Below are 15,548 nucleotides of genomic sequence, written 5' to 3'. Positions count from 1 at the left end.
GTCGACATACAGAAGTTACTTTTTCTTCACTTGAGCATAGAGTTGTTCATCAGCAGGCTGTGCGCAGCTGTTTGCGGGCTGCTTGACTTTGACCCGTGCGTACACTGTGGCCTGCTGCTGTCCACTGTCCTGCACTGAGACAGAGGACGGTCCAGGTCTCTGACTGGAGACGCTGATGGCTCTGTAATGGATTTCTTCCTCTGTCCAGTCAGCTGTTTGACTCTGAGGAAAGTGGATTGGACAATGCTGCCTTACAAATGTTAAACACACATTATCCCAGCACATATGATTTCACTATTGCTTGTTTACAAAAATAAGATAAGATAAAATCACAGGTTCAAAAATAAACTGTTGTTTCTTTGGTGTGAAGTTTATCTGACAAGGTTGCTGACCACAGTGTGCTGATGCTGCTTGATGAGCTTGTTTTGCTGTGTTTTATATTAAGACCACATACTGATGATCCACATATGTCTAATAGTTAATCACCTGAGTGTCACGATGAGTTTGATGCTTCTTAGGCCACCTGCAAGACAATAAAGAGCTGTCAGGATATTTAAAATAAGGCCTGGACAATGTTTTACTTCATGAACCAACTGGATTTGTATAAAAACTGAAGGTTCCTGTGAGGAGCTGAAGATTTAATGTAGAACACTCACCAAACACAGAGAGCCAGACAGACGAGAGCAACGACAACGATCACTGCAACAACTGCAGCTGTGTGTTGAAAACTGTCTGTTCAAAGAAAAATATAACAAAACAAAACAGACATGAACTTAAATAAATTAAAAAAATAATAATGTGAATGGATTGAGATTGTTTGTAGAAAACAGTTTTTATAAATATAGTAAAACACACTTTTCAGGGTTTTAAAGACACAAAGTTACAAAGCAAACAAAATTAAAAAAGCAACAGAAGAGAAGATTCAGTCCAGTTATTTACCTGAAACATTCAAATGAACCCATGAAGACGTCTGATCACCAAGAGCATTTGTAGCCACACAGTAATGAAGCTCTATGTCTGCCATGTTGGTCATTTCCAGGCTGTACATGTGTCCTTCATGGACTTTCTTGGGTCCATCTGTGGTGTTCTTGAACCAGGTGAAGCTGCTGATGGGAGGCTTGGCTCTGCTGGAGCAGGTCAGGTTCACCCAGATACCTGCTGACAGCAAACCTGATGGACTGATGGATGCTGAGGTGTCTCTAGGAGCATCTGAGGAAGATGTGACAGACATGAACTTTCTTCATCACAAACAGCTGAACCATGATGTGCTGACAGGATCACTTACATGAAACACTGAGAGTCTGCTGTGTCTCTGCTGTCTTGTTTCGTCCTCCATTCACAGGATATGTGGCAGAGCAGCTGATGTTGTATCCATCATGTGTGTGTGACAGAGTGATGGTCTGCTGCAGTTTAGTTGTAAAGGTTCCATCTGTGTTCTCCTCTGTTTCACTGTGAGAGTCTGGGTGGAGATTCCAGGTGAGTTGAGGAGGGGAGTGTGGACAGGGAGTGAGAGCTGAGCAGGTTATAGAGACAGACTGCTTCTCCTTCAGATCACCAGCTGAGATATGAATGCTGGGACTCCAAGGAGAATCTGTCAGTTCACAGAGGACACAGAGAAATATGAAGTTATATCAAATGTATAAAGTTTATATTAACAACAAGGACTGCAGACAGCTGGAGGCAGAAAATACAGTCAGCCTCATGTATACTGTAAGTATGTCAGCAGGGTCCATCTGTACTAACTCTGTGTTAACTCACTGCTTTCTTCAGCTCTGCACTCTGACTGATACTGTTGATAATCCTACAGCAGATATTTCATTTCACAGTGAAGGTTACATTCATGGAGACCAAAACCACTCATTTCACTTTTTATCCTCAACAATAATATTATAGACTCATAAAAACAAACTGTCTTACCTTTAACTGTTATTTGAAGAGGATCACAGGAAGCTGTTGCTATGTATGGACCGTTATTAACTCTGAAGAAGTATGTGTCTGTATGACTTGTGGTTAAATTAGAAAACAAAGTGGAGCAGTTTTTCTGACTCAGATTTCCAGTAATGTTCATTGGATATTTGTTAACTGTTCCACTGCTGTTGAAGACAACATTAGCAAAAGCGTGTACATTTTTATACCACACTCCAAATGTTGGTCTTGTGCTGTCAAACTCTGCATCTCCTGGTTTAGCTGTAAAGGTACATGGGATGTGCAAACAGGATCCACTCAGTGCTTCCATCTTCTTCGGTGCAGTGATGAAGAGTTTTGACTTGTCAGGACATTCAGCCAAATCACCTGTAAAACCAGACTGATGATGAACAACATGTGTTGATGATACACAAACTGCAGTTCAGCAGCATGTGTGCGTCCTTTGAACAATCAAATGTTTCAAAGTGAACAAACAGCTCACCTGGAAGAAAGAAGACGCTCAGAAACATGTTGACTGTCAGCAGGTTCACACACAGGGCTGCCATGACGGTCCTCTCACAGGATTTCAGTTGATCAGCAGCAGAACAATAAAACACTTCTCTGTTTAGTTGTTGTGAGGTTAAAACCAACAGACCCATAGTTTTTAAAGAAGTCTTTAAGCGTCCTCCTCCAACACTGTGAGGGAGGAAGTCAACTTTTAGGGGCATCTATAGTGAGGGTGTGAATAACAGCGATATTCTTAGAAATAATTTTAAATAACTGACTCATTGTCACCTACTTCAACAGGTTTAAATTTACAGACTGCATTGTTTAAATGCTCCTCTTACCAGAGTAACACTCTGGAGTCACTTTTAAGTGACACTTCAAATGTTGTTCTGCTGTAAAACTCTTCTCTGGGTTCAGTTCACTAATTATTTATTTACAAAGACTCAAGCATGGCAGACTGTTAACCAATGATGGGTAAGATCTCCCTGTAAACTTGGGACGACCTAAGGCAGGTGCAGCCACGAGTGCTTCAACCCAAACCTCGCTGTGAGCAGGCACAGAGAGCCACTCTGTGACACTTTATGTTCCCCAGGGGACAGATAAAGTTTTTTGATTGACTGATTGATTCACAGTTTGGTTGTTTAGATGCTCACCCGATAGCACAACACAACCTGGAATCAAGATGTCATAATAAACCAATATGAAGAGTCCTAATCATGTCCACACGACACTGTCACCTCAGGAGTATTCGCTAACAGGTATCATCCCTCTGTTCTGTTAGAAGAGTGAAATGAGCAGAAACAGAGCCCACAGTGCCCTCTGGTGGAAACAAAAGTCAGATCATTTTGTCATCAGACGCTGTATGAAGTCCACCAATGATCCTCAGAGCAGTGCAGCAGGTTTAAATGTGAAATGTTGGACCAATAAATAAGATTTTTATTATTATCAGTGTTTTTACAAACTGTATTCTGAGGTTTTTATTACAGTGAAATGAATGAACATCTTCAAAAGTTTAAGAAAATATGATGCAAGACAAGAAGCAATAACTGCACTTGTCTAGTTTGCAGCTACTTACTGCACATCAGCAGCTACACAATAAAGGACTGTTGTAACATAAAAGACAAAGTCTGTGGCTGCATCATGGTGCAAGGTTTCCTGTCATTGACTGTCGTCTTGTTGTCTCTGTGTGTCGCATAATAGCAGAGAGTAAATGACATCATTATTTCACACGAGCATAGAGTTCTTCTGCATCAGCAGGCTGTGTGCTGCTGTTGACTTTGACCTGTGAGTACACTGTGTCCTGCTGCTGTCCACTGTCCTGCACTGAGACAGAGGACGGTCCAGGTCTCCGACTGGAGATGCTGATGTCTCCATAGTGGATTTCTTCCTGTGTTCCAGCTGCTGGTGTTTCAAGAGGAAGCTGTGCGGCTGTTTGACTCTGTGGAACAAAAATAAAAGTTGTGAGCTGGATTTAGTGATAGTGTTATGATTCTGTGATCTTATGATCTGTTTTCTGTTATACTCCCGGTTTGTTGGATTACATTTGATGTAAGTGTATTTCATACTTTGTTTTCATTTCATTCCTGACCTTCCTCATGTGTTTAGTGGTGTCCTGTGTTTCCTGTTTTATTGTGAAAGTCCATGTTTCCCCTTGTGTTCCTGTGAGTTTTACTTCCTAGTGTTTTCCCTCCGTTAGGGTTGCTTGCCCCGCCCTAATGTGTCTCACCTGTGTCTGGTTAACCTCTTGTATATACGTCCTGTGTTTCGCTGTTTAGTTTTGTAGGTGGCTCTGTTTAGTTCTGATTCTAAACTGAAACCTAACCAAAAGACTGAATACAACAAGTTTCTGATTGAAGAACTGCTGCATGTCTGCAAAAATAAGCAGTCGTCTTGTGTGGTGTGTACAGTCTCTGTGGTCAGATGGCACATAGTTTCCAACCACAGAGTTGCTAACACTGTTTCATAACATTCAGCCTCAGTATTTGAACCTTTGGAAATAGAACATGTATTTCTCCATCTATACATGGGTTAGTGGAGGGGACTTGTTCTTGACCATGGAACGGTCTCCATTTTTCTACAAAATGTGTTTAATATTATGAATTAATTTGTTTTAAGATTATCTTTGTTTCTAATACCTAACCTTAACCAGTATTAAAAATAACTTTAACAACGTATCGGCACTACAGCAAGCGAAAACACAACAGCTCGGGGTGTTAAGGAGACTCAAACCCTGGACTTCTGACTGAAAGTCTGCAGCTTTGCCTCCTACCACAGGCTGTTATTAGCCCCATGTTCAGATGGCATCAGACAACACAATAAAAGGTTCGGTTATATACGTAAATATGTGTTGTATCTGGTGAATGTACTTTCAACCAATTGTGACATTACTTTAGTGTCATATCATGTAACTTATTGTTTTGTCCCTTTTTGGGAAACCTATAATGTCTTTTTTGTGCACATAGACACAAATCAGCCATTTTACAGTATAAAGGGGTGGAGGGCTGTGAACAGCTTCCAGCTTAAAGCTGGTGACTGATCGCCACTTCAATCTCTTTTTCCACTTGTGGTTAAGGTTAGGCATTAAAACACAGCCTAGTCCTTTACAAACACAGTACAGTTGTGGATTGTTATGCTCACATAAACTATTTGTTGTCAGTCTGCATGAAACTATCTCAACTGTTTTATTCATGACAAGTTGTGTCATGCAGATTTGAAATTGTATGATTATTTCACATTATGAGCTGAGACTGGGCTGGAAAACAATACAGTGATAATACATGAACCAACAATGTAATATGTACCGACCTGAGTCTGTTGATGACGTTTCTTAAACCTCCTGGAAGACATTACAGAGCTGTTAGTGACTGAAACCCTGAAGGAGGACTGACATTTGTTAAAGTGAAGTCACACAATAAGAAACAACAACCTGATTATAAGTGCAACAAACTGTGAACATAACATATTCTTCGACATGGCCTAATTTAACACACAGAAGGCTGAAGGTTCACTGTGAGGAGCTGTAGATTTAATGTAGAACACTCACCAAACATAGAGAGCCAGACAGACGAGAGCAACGACAACGATCACTGCAACAACTGCAGCTGTGTGTTGAAAACTGTCTGTTCAAAGAAAAACAAAACAAAACAGTCATGAAATGAGAAAATGTCAAGAAAAAATATATAGACAGATTTTATACATATGATAACTCATACACTTAAAGGTGTTAAACACACAAAGCTACAAAGCAAAAGAAAACAAAACAGGAGGGAGCGGGTTCAGTCTTATATTTACCTGAAACATTCAAATGAACCCATGAAGACGTCTGATCACCAAGAGCATTTGTAGCCACACAGTAATGAAGCTCTATGTCTGTCATGTTGGTCATTTCCAGGCTGTACATGTGTCCTTCATGGACTTTCTTGGGTCCATCTTTGGTGTTCTTGAACCAGGTGAAGTTGCTGATGGGAGGCTTGGCTCTGCTGGAGCAGGTCAGGTTCACCCAGATACCTGCTGACAGCAAACCTGATGGACTGATGGATGCTGAGGTGTCTCTAGGAGCATCTGAGGAAGATGTGACAGACATGAACTTTCTTCATCACAAACAGCTGAACCATGATGTGCTGACAGGATCACTTACATGAAACACTGAGAGTCTGCTGTGTCTCTGCTGTCTTGTTTCGTCCTCCATTCACAGGATATGTGGCAGAGCAGCTGATGTTGTATCCATCATGTGTGTGTGACAGAGTGATGGTCTGCTGCAGTTTAGTTGTGAAGGTTCCATCTGTGTTCTCCTCTGTTTCACTGTGAGAGTCTGGGTGGAGATTCCAGGTGAGTTGAGGAGGGGAGTGTGGACAGGGAGTGAGAGCTGAGCAGGTTATAGAGACAGACTGCTTCTCCTTCAGATCACCAGCTGAGATATGAATGCTGGGACTCCAAGGAGAATCTGTCAGTTCACAGAGGACACAGAGAAATATGAAGTTATATCAAATGTATAAAGTTTATATTAACAACAAGGACTGCAGACAGCTGGAGGCAGAAAATACAGACAGCCTCATGTATACTGTAAGTATGTCAGCAGGGTCCATCTGTACTAACTCTGTGTTAACTCACTGCTTTCTTCAGCTCTGCACTCTGACTGATACTGTTGATAATCCTACAGCAGATGTTTCATTTCACAGTGAAGGTTACATTCATGGAGACCCAAACCACTCATTTCACTTTTTATCCTCAACAATAATATTATAGACTCATAAAAACAAACTGTCTTACCTTTAACTGTTATTTGAAGGTGATCACAGGAAGCTGTTGCTCTGTATGGCCCGTTAATAACTCTGAAGAAGTATTTGTCTGTATGACTTGTGGTTAAATTAGAAAACAGAGTGGAGCAGTTTTTCTGTCTCAGATTTCCAGTAATGTTCATTGGATATTTGTTATCTGTTCCACTGCTGTTGTAGACAGCATTATCTTGACCCTTAGCAAAAGTGACATAATTTTTAAACCACACTCCAAATGTTGGTCTTGTGCTGTCAAACTCTTCGTCTCCTGGTTTAGCTGTAAAGTTACATGGGATGTGCAAACAGGATCCACTCAGTGCTTCCATCGTCCACGGTGTAAAAATGGAGACGACAGATCTAGTTTTACAATCAGCCAAATCACCTGTAAAACCAGACTGATGATGAACAACATGTGTTGATGATACACAAACTGCAGTTCAGCAGCATGTGTGCGTCCTTTGAACAATCAAATGTTTCAAAGTGAACAAACAGCTCACCTGGAAGAAAGAAGACGCTCAGAAACATGTTGACTGTCAGCAGGTTCACACACAGGGCTGCCATGACGGTCCTCTCACAGGCTGAGACACAAGGAAAAAGTCCAGTGATTAGTGAAGCAGAAGGAATAGAAGGACTCTGTTTGGCTGATGTGTTGCAAAAGAAAACCGACTTCTTCTTTTAAAGTGACAGCAAGATCTTCATCCTTCCTCCTTTGAGGTTGTTCATAAGGAAATACCCTTTTAGGGGCATCTTTATCTCCACAGAGTGTGAGTGACTGTACAGTGTTTAACAGTACAACATGTTTAAGAAGAGATGTGTAAATCTTGATATTGTTTGTCTCACGTGAATAAAATAAACACAATGAACAGTTTCACATGATGCAGGGTGAAGAAACAGTGTGGCTCCTGTCACTTTATTAACTTCCTGTTAACTGAGTGTGGAGTGACACATTTAGAACACTGAAAATAAAATGGAGAAATTACACCAGCCGCCAAACATCTGGGACATCTGGACCAATCAGATGGGAGGCCACCGGCCAAGAAGCTGCCTTACCAACACTTCCATAAAATGCATTAAGTCATTCATGTTTGGTACAAATCACGCTGAGCCTTTCATCCATCACCCCTCAGTGACTTTAAGCTGCTCCTGAACCCACCTAAGGCCTCAGGTCAGCACATTTATTTAACCCACTACAGCGTCTTGAAACCTGCTTCAGTAAGTCCACTCTCACCTGAAGAAGCAGGCAGCACTCTGAGCATCATACTGTTTGTGCAGCCAACACTGCTGTGTGAAAACCTTTAATAAGCTTTGACTGTCTGACAATTTCACAATTTATATGAGGGGATTTGGTCATAACTCATTAAGGTGTGGGCAGTTTCCTCAGTCGTTGATTCTCCGAAACTTGCCTTAAAGAGAAGGATGTTGCATAGCTGCTAAGATTACACACACACACACACACACACACACACACACGCACGCACACACACACACTGTCCCCAGTTATAAGTTTCAGTTTTGTCCTTTTAGATGTTTGTATTTGTCTGTTTCTGTGAAATGCTGATGCACTGAAGTTTCAAATCTTTGATTTTAATGTGACCGACACATTGATGAGGCTCTTAGTGCAGGTTCAGTCAGGATGACTCTGTTCTCTCCATCATTGATTAAAGCACACCACGTCTTTTCTCCACCTGTCTCTCTGACTGTCTCCCCATCTCTGCCCTTCTCTCACTCTTCCTCTCTCTCTCTTGGTAATTGATCTCTAATAAGGCTTTTGTTTGCACATATCTGACACATAAAGAGGAACATGAGGACAGTTTTGTGAGCTTTACAGGACTTGTACTAATAGATTCAAAACAAGTGCAAATAAAACCTCATTTCTTCATCTGAGCACATAGTTGTTCTGCATCAGCAGGCTGTGTGCAGCTGTTTGCTGGGTGGTTGACCTTGACCTGTGCGTACACTGTGTGCTGCTGCTGTCCTGATTCAGAGGAGATCAATCTCTCCATCTCGGATGTTTTCTCACTCTTCTTCTTTGGTGTTACTTGCTGGCCCTTCAACAACACTCTCATCACCTGTGCAACTCTGCAACACAACCAAACAGGAGGGGTTGTGTCCTTCATGAACTTTGATGTGTGGTGTTCTTGAACCAGGTTTAGTTATCATAAACACACTTGTTTCAAGACGTTGACATCCCTCCTGCTCAGACTCGGTGGGTGAGAAAATCCCCTTTATTGGGGGTATTTTGTGCTCAATGGGATGTGACCGATTTACATCTGTTGAACAGTGCAGCTATTTACAAGAGCGACACATGTAGAGGAAATATTAAGGAGATAAGATCAGTGTGAATGAGAGTAAGTGTGTGACTTGCGTAAGCAGTTCACAGTTCTTGTGTGTGTGTGTGTGGTGTATTGTGGTCTATGGGGAGCGGGCCTGCTGTAAGGTCCAACAGCCGCGAACAGGAAGCGCTGCATAAAGTGTGGGTGAAGAAGTCCGTCAAAAAATATTCTTTGACTTACATCATCATCATCCTCATCCTCATTAATCAGAGATCCAGTGAGGACATGAAGACCTACATCACACTCATGCATCGTTTTATGAAAACTTGTAATAATTATGTTAAAACATTCATATAAACATCAACAATGGTGGAACACATAACAAATGCGTCTTCCTCCTTCAGTCTAGTCTTAACTGTCCTCAGTCTACCAGTCAATCAATGCATTGGAAGAGATAATCAATGTATAATACTACTCTGAGAGTGAGATAAGAGAAGGAGCACGGCCGCCTCTTTGAGGCCTGTTAAATGAAGCCTACAGATCATCATTGTTTCTGTGCTGACTCCATCTGTCTGTGGAAATGAAACAACACTCAGAGGTGCTGTGAAGTTACTGCAGATAAAACTGGTTACACCGACATCTCACACCACCGACTCTGATGATCAACACATGACGAGCTTAGAACTCCTGTGACATCTTGTGCAGTTTTAATCTGAACCAGCTGTGTCATCTTACCACTTAAACATATAATGATTGCAGCCACTGCAAACTCTGCACAACAGGGTCACCTCTTACTGCCTTACTGGCTGTTTGGCTCCCCCTGCTGGTGTGTGTGTGTGTGTGTGGCAGTTCTTGAAGTCTCTAGGTGATGACATCATCGGTAGGTGACAGGGCTGACTTCCATGTCAGAATCTGCCAACAGTTCATACCTTTCCTTATCCCTCATCATCCTGGTGTTTGGGCTTCGTCTGTATGTTGACATCATCTTTAAGGCGATCATTTATTCTTGTATGTATATTTTCTACACCTTGAGAGTAGTGGACATGCAGGTAGACTGCACAGGTGCAGGCACAGGAAGTCACATGGTTTGTCTTTATACAAAGGTGCTATAACAAACAAATATGCTGCAGCAGACAACGAAGAACAACTGACACAGGATGTGAGCACATTCAGTTTAATCCTATATTTACCTGAAACAATCTGTTTTTATGTTTTCTGTGGAGTCCTGTGTGTCCTCCACTGCTTTACTTCCTAGTGTGTTCCCTCCTTTGTGATTGTTGTCCCCACCCTAATGTGTCTCACTTGTGTCTCCTTAACTGGTGTATTTAAGTCCAGTGAGCCCCTCTGTCTTTGTTGTTTATGTGCTCCATATTTCAACAAGATTCATTTGGTCTTCACCTTTTAAACTATAAGAGTATTCCTTCGATCAGACCAGTGTTTTGTGTTTTCTACCTTTACATGTTTCGACTGCTTCCTGCAGTCTTCTTCAGAAGTCACGTGATGTTACTGGTGACGTGTGTGCCAGCTGATTTTATGCAGGTTGTGGTGCCATTCTCCCACTACTCCAGGTAGTAGGGAAACAGCGCCACCTGTAGTCTGGCTTCTTGTTCTCCATGTTTGGACTTCTTTTGAATTTTTTTTGTTGTTTTATTTTTTGACCCTGTTTACACATACATGGGTATCTGCGTGTCAGTTCATGCAACCTTTTTTTTGTGTAGTACGGCTGCCAGAGCAGGCTGTAGTCTAGTGATGGAAGCATTTCAGGTAGCATTTGGATTTCTGTTGGTGTAAGCAGTTTTTACGTGTTTGCATTTGCAAATACTGCTCTTCTGCATCTTTGTCACCTATATGGGGTCTATCATTTCTCACTAAGATTTCGGACAGCACTACAAAATGGTGGAGGCACTATATATGGCCCTATATAGTGATTAGGGAGTGATTTCGAACACAGCCACAGAGCCAGACTACGTCGATGAGGCTTCTGATTGGCTTGCACGGCTTTCTCTTTCTTCCTATACTGCCACCCACAGGCCTGGCATAGTCATGACGGCTCTTGGGAGCGTATTTATGCGGGTTAATGTAAACAGAAACTTTTTTGAAAACTATGATGTGTGCATGATGTTATTTTGGAAAATGGAGGGAAGGAAATATTCATTTTTCAAAATATCTGGCTATGTGTAAACTTAGCCTCAGTGCAGCTCACCTTTAGTTGGATACCTTGCTGTTTTTGTGTTTGGGTTTAGGTCCTATCTGAATTTAAAAAAAACAACATAATACTTCATATTTGAACCATTGCAGCTATTTATATTTATGCATTTAACACATTCAACTTACCATGTACAACAAGGTATTAAATAGACTAGAAGCACTTTGAAAATACTTTCTGAATACAATCTAAATAATTTAACTGATCTGCTAAAACAAGTATGACAGTTTAAAATCCAGTTTGACAAACAGATAATCACATTCTTTCTGCTGTGAAGCAAAAAAAAAAACGACAGGAGTGAAACAGCAGAAATATAAGACGCCTTTACTTCCTCCTCAGATCCTGTAAATGAAGAAGTGACTACAGTAGTAGTAAGCTGTGCTTCTCATATGAACATCTTTGTACATGACTGACTGTGATCTTGTCTCAGGCCCTTTATCATTAAACATGTAAATAATAAAACAGGTTTAGCTGCGAAGAATTAATAACAAGCAAACAATGAAACTACAGTTTGGTTCTAAATTACCAAACTTTAGACATTTTTTTTTAAATTTCCACCATAAAGAAAAAATAAAACAAGCATTTGTTCGGCACATCAGTATGTACAATAAAAGAACGAATATGAAATAATCAATCATTCCATTGATCTAAGCATCGTCCTCCTCTGCTTGTGGCTCATGATGCTTGAATCTCAATCACTCTGTTGACGTCGTCTGTCTGTGGAAATGAAGCGACACACAGAGAGGTGTTAGTGAGGAGTCAGAGCTCCTTCCTCCTTTCACAGTTTTAGTAACAACCAGCTCAGCAGTTTACCTCCTCTGCTTTGTTTGGGAACCTTGATCTGAACCAACTGAAGGAAAAAGTTCAAAATGTTAAAAACATTAAATGCTGACATTTAAAAGCTGCAAAGTATCAGATCATAGAGAAGCTTGTCTCACCACTCAAAGATGACGACTGCACTGCAGAGCATCAGAATCCCTGTGATCTTCACTGTCATGTAGACATTCACAGTACGAACACCTGTAACAACACAGCAGGGTCAACTTCTCTCTACTGGAAACATGTTCAAAAAAGGAAACTAACTAAAGATACACTGAATGAATCAAAACATAATATACAACAATTTAGATAAAGAGCAGATTCAGTTATTTACCTGAAACATTCAAATGAACACATGAAGACGTCTGATTACCAAGAGCATTTGTAGCCACACAGTAATGAAGCTCTATGTCTGCCATGTTGGTCATTTCCAGGCTGTACATGTGTCCTTCATGGACTTTCTTGGGTCCATCTGTGGTGTTCTTGAACCAGATGAAGTTGCTGATTGGAGGCTTGGCTCTGCTGGAGCAGGTCAGGTTCATCCAGATACCTGCTGACAGCAAACCTGATGGACTGATGGATGCTGAGGTGTCTTTAGGAGCATCTGAGGAAGATGTGACAGACATGAACTTTCTTCATCACAAACAGCTGAACCATGATGTGCTGACAGGATCACTTACATGAAACACTGAGAGTCTGCTGTGTCTCTGCTGTCTTGTTTCGTCCTCCATTCACAGGATATGTGGCAGAGCAGCTGATGTTGTATCCATCATGTGTGTGTGACAGAGTGATGGTCTGCTGCAGTTTAGTTGTAAAGGTTCCATCTGTGTTCTCCTCTGTTTCAGTGTGAGAGTCTGGGTGGAGATTCCAGGTGAGTTGAGGAGGGGAGTGTGGACAGGGAGTGAGAGCTGAGCAGGTTATAGAGACAGACTGCTTCTCCTTCAGATCACCAGCTGAGATATGAATGCTGGGACTCCAAGGAGAATCTGTCAGTTCACAGAGGACACAGAGAAATATGAAGTTATATCAAATGTATAAAGTTTATATTAACAACAAGGACTGCAGACAGCTGGAGGCAGAAAATACAGACAGCCTCATGTATACTGTAAGTATGTCAGCAGGGTCCATCTGTACTAACTCTGTGTTAACTCACTGCTTTCTTCAGCTCTGCACTCTGACTGATACTGTTGATAATCCTACAGCAGATATTTCATTTCACAGTGAAGGTTACATTCATGGAGACCCAAACCACTCATTTCACTTTTTATCCTCAACAATAATATTATAGATTCATAAAAACAAACTGTCTTACCTTTAACTGTTATTTGAAGAGGATCACAGGAAGCTGTTGATATGTATGGACCGTTATAAACTCTGAAGAAGTATTTGTCTGTATGACTTGTGGTTAAATTAGAAAACAGAGTGGAGCAGTTTTTCTGTCTCAGATTTCCAATAATGTTCATTGGATAGATGTTAACTGTTCCACTGCTGTTGTAGACAGCATTATCTTGACCCTTAGCAAAAGTGACATAATTTTTAAACCACACTCCAAATGTTGGTCTTGTGCTGTCAAACTCTTCTTCTCCTGGTTCAGATCTAAAGTTACATGGGATGTGCAAACAGGATCCACTCAGTGCTTCCATCTTCTTCGGTGCAGTGATGAAGAGTTTTGACTTGCCAGGACAATCAGCCAAATCACCTGTAAAACCAGACTGATGATGAACAACATGTGTTGATGATACACAAACTGCAGTTCAGCAGCATGTGTGCGTCCTTTGAACAATCAAATGTTTCAACGTGAACAAACAGCTCACCTGGAAGAAAGAAGACGCTCAGAAACATGTTGACTGTCAGCAGGTTCACACACAGGGCTGCCATGACAGTCATCTCACAGGCTGAGACACAAGGAGAAAGTCCAGTGATTAGTGAAGCAGAAAGAATAGAAGGACTCTGTTTGGCTGATGTGTTACAACAGAAAGCCGACTTCTTCTTTTAAAGTGACAGCAAGATCTTCATCCTTCCCCCTTTGAGGTTGTTAATAAGGAAATAACCTTTTAGTGGTATTTTTCTGTTTCTGTCAAATGCTGATGCAACATTGAGGTTTCAAGTTGGTGGTCAGTAAACACTTATTCTCACAGTGTTAAAGGAAGAACCTGGCATCACAGTGGCCTTCAACCCCCCACCAAATCAGAGAGGCAGGGCAAGAACAAGCTGTGTATGACAAAAAAGTTCACGCTCCATCTTTTAGTGTGAATGCATGAAAGCTGCACGATGTGCAGGTGTGAGTTTCTACGTTGAACGTGTGAATATGCTGATCTGTGTTTAACTTAAATCATCAGTAAAGCTGTGCTCCATTACTGTAAACAATAGAAACAGGCTGGTTTCAATGTGACTGACACATTCATGAGGCTCTTAGTGCAGGTTCAGTCAGGATGACTCTGTTCTCTCCATCATTGATTAAAGCACACCACTCACTGGCCTTTTCTCCACCTGCCTCTCTGACCGTCTCTCCATCTCTGCCCTTCTCTCATTCCTCTGATTTTAATTGAAATTAACATTTTACAGGCTTGTACTAATAGATTCAAAACAAGTGCAAATAAAACCTCATTTCTTCATCTGAGCACAGAGTTGTTCTGCATCAGCAGGCTGTGTGCAGCTGTTTGCTGGTTGACTTTGACCTGTGCGTACACTGTGTGCTGCTGCTGTCCTGATTCAGAGGAGATCAATCTCTCTCTATATCGGATGTTTTCTCACTCTTCTTCTTTGGTTTTACTTGCTGGCTCTTCAGCAACACTCTCATCACCTGTGCAACTCTGCAACACAACCAAACAGGAGCCTTACAGGCTGTTTGGCTCCCCCTGCTGGTGTGTGTGTGTGTGTGTGTGTGTGTGTGTGTGTGTGTGTGTGGCAGTTCTTGAAGTCTCCAGGTGATGACATCATCGGTAGGTGACAGGGCTGGCTAGAATCTGCCAAGAGTTCAAACCTTTCCTTATCTGTCATCGCCCTGGTGTTTGGGCTTCGTATGTATGTTGACATCATCTTTAACGCGATCATATATTCTTGTATGTATATTTTCTACACCTTGAGAGTAGTGGACATGCAGGTAGACTGAACAGGTACAGGCATGGAAATAATTAGGCATCAACACAGTAATTTTATTTGCATACAAACAACGACAATGAAGAACAACTGACACAGGACGTGTTATTGTGTTATTGATTTTACAGCAAAATCCTCTGCTCCTAACACAGTGAGCAGCAAGTAGACAATAACTAAGTTTTGAGATCCATGTTATTCTGTTTACATCGCTCAAGGTTTGTGTGCATGCACCATGTCTTCTTTCCTGTTTGTGGTAGTCTTGCAGCGCCACTCACAGGCCTGGCATATGTACTACAGCATTTTCAGTTTTTCTGCCATGACGATCATCTCAGACTGTAAACTCAGAGATAATACTTCATACTCATAACACCTTCATATTTGAACCAAAGCACCATGTAAACCAGGTATTAAATAGAATAGAAGCACTTTGAAAATACTCTCTGAATACAATCTAAATAATTTAAC

General features: G+C 41.3%; 2 protein-coding genes across 4 annotated transcripts; both read right to left on the bottom strand.

The window, feature by feature from the left end:
- Nucleotides 1-15: 15 nt before the first annotated feature.
- Nucleotides 16-2,530, bottom strand: LOC114453571 (sialoadhesin-like). Its single transcript, XM_028433524.1, has 7 exons — nucleotides 2,408-2,530; nucleotides 1,918-2,292; nucleotides 1,286-1,591; nucleotides 940-1,209; nucleotides 657-732; nucleotides 487-523; nucleotides 16-222 (listed from the first exon to the last, which is right to left on the bottom strand). Exons 1-7 carry the CDS (start codon nucleotides 2,469-2,471, stop codon nucleotides 16-18), a joined length of 1,335 nt encoding a protein of 444 aa, XP_028289325.1. The 5' UTR covers nucleotides 2,472-2,530.
- Nucleotides 2,531-3,339: 809 nt separating this feature from the next.
- On the bottom strand, nucleotides 3,340-13,934 carry LOC114453086 (myelin-associated glycoprotein-like). Of its 3 annotated transcripts, none has more exons than XM_028432748.1 (7): nucleotides 13,799-13,924; nucleotides 6,682-7,068; nucleotides 6,050-6,355; nucleotides 5,704-5,973; nucleotides 5,456-5,531; nucleotides 5,218-5,248; nucleotides 3,340-3,850 (listed from the first exon to the last, which is right to left on the bottom strand). In XM_028432748.1, the coding sequence occupies exons 1-7, from the start codon at nucleotides 13,869-13,871 to the stop codon at nucleotides 3,632-3,634; spliced, it is 1,362 nt and encodes a 453-aa protein (XP_028288549.1). In that variant the 5' UTR covers nucleotides 13,872-13,924; the 3' UTR covers nucleotides 3,340-3,631. The 3 variants fall into 3 exon arrangements, with proteins under 3 accessions (XP_028288549.1, XP_028288551.1, XP_028288552.1); XM_028432750.1 differs by lacking the exon at nucleotides 13,799-13,924 and adding an exon at nucleotides 7,184-7,327; XM_028432751.1 differs by lacking the exons at nucleotides 3,340-3,850; nucleotides 5,218-5,248; nucleotides 5,456-5,531; ... (1 more) ...; nucleotides 6,050-6,355; nucleotides 6,682-7,068 and adding exons at nucleotides 11,438-11,882; nucleotides 11,979-12,015; nucleotides 12,104-12,185; ... (1 more) ...; nucleotides 12,665-12,970; nucleotides 13,297-13,683 and having other exon boundaries at nucleotides 13,799-13,934.
- Nucleotides 13,935-15,548: the final 1,614 nt, after the last annotated feature.

Source organism: Parambassis ranga, chromosome 20 (assembly GCF_900634625.1).
Source record: "Parambassis ranga chromosome 20, fParRan2.1, whole genome shotgun sequence".
Classification (NCBI taxonomy): Eukaryota; Metazoa; Chordata; class Actinopteri; family Ambassidae; genus Parambassis; species Parambassis ranga.
The sequence above is the reverse complement of the archived record's forward strand: the minus strand, read 5'-3'. Positions and strand labels throughout refer to the sequence as shown.

Coding starts and splice junctions, on each gene's coding strand:
- LOC114453571 (XM_028433524.1), bottom strand. CDS start 2,471: ATGGCAGCCCTGTGTGTGAACCTGCTGACAGTCAACATGTTTCTGAGC. Junction 1,592..1,917: donor TCTTCAAATAACAGTTAAAG/GTAAGACAGTTT, acceptor GTGAACTGACAG/ATTCTCCTTGGAGTCCCAGC. Junction 223..486: donor AAACTCATCGTGACACTCAG/GTGATTAACTAT, acceptor CACTTTCCTCAG/AGTCAAACAGCTGACTGGAC.
- LOC114453086 (XM_028432748.1), bottom strand. CDS start 13,871: ATGACTGTCATGGCAGCCCTGTGTGTGAACCTGCTGACAGTCAACATG. Junction 5,532..5,703: donor GGTTCATTTGAATGTTTCAG/GTAAATATAAGA, acceptor TTCTTTGAACAG/ACAGTTTTCAACACACAGCT. Junction 3,851..5,217: donor AACGTCATCAACAGACTCAG/GTCGGTACATAT, acceptor TTTGTTCCACAG/AGTCAAACAGCCGCACAGCT.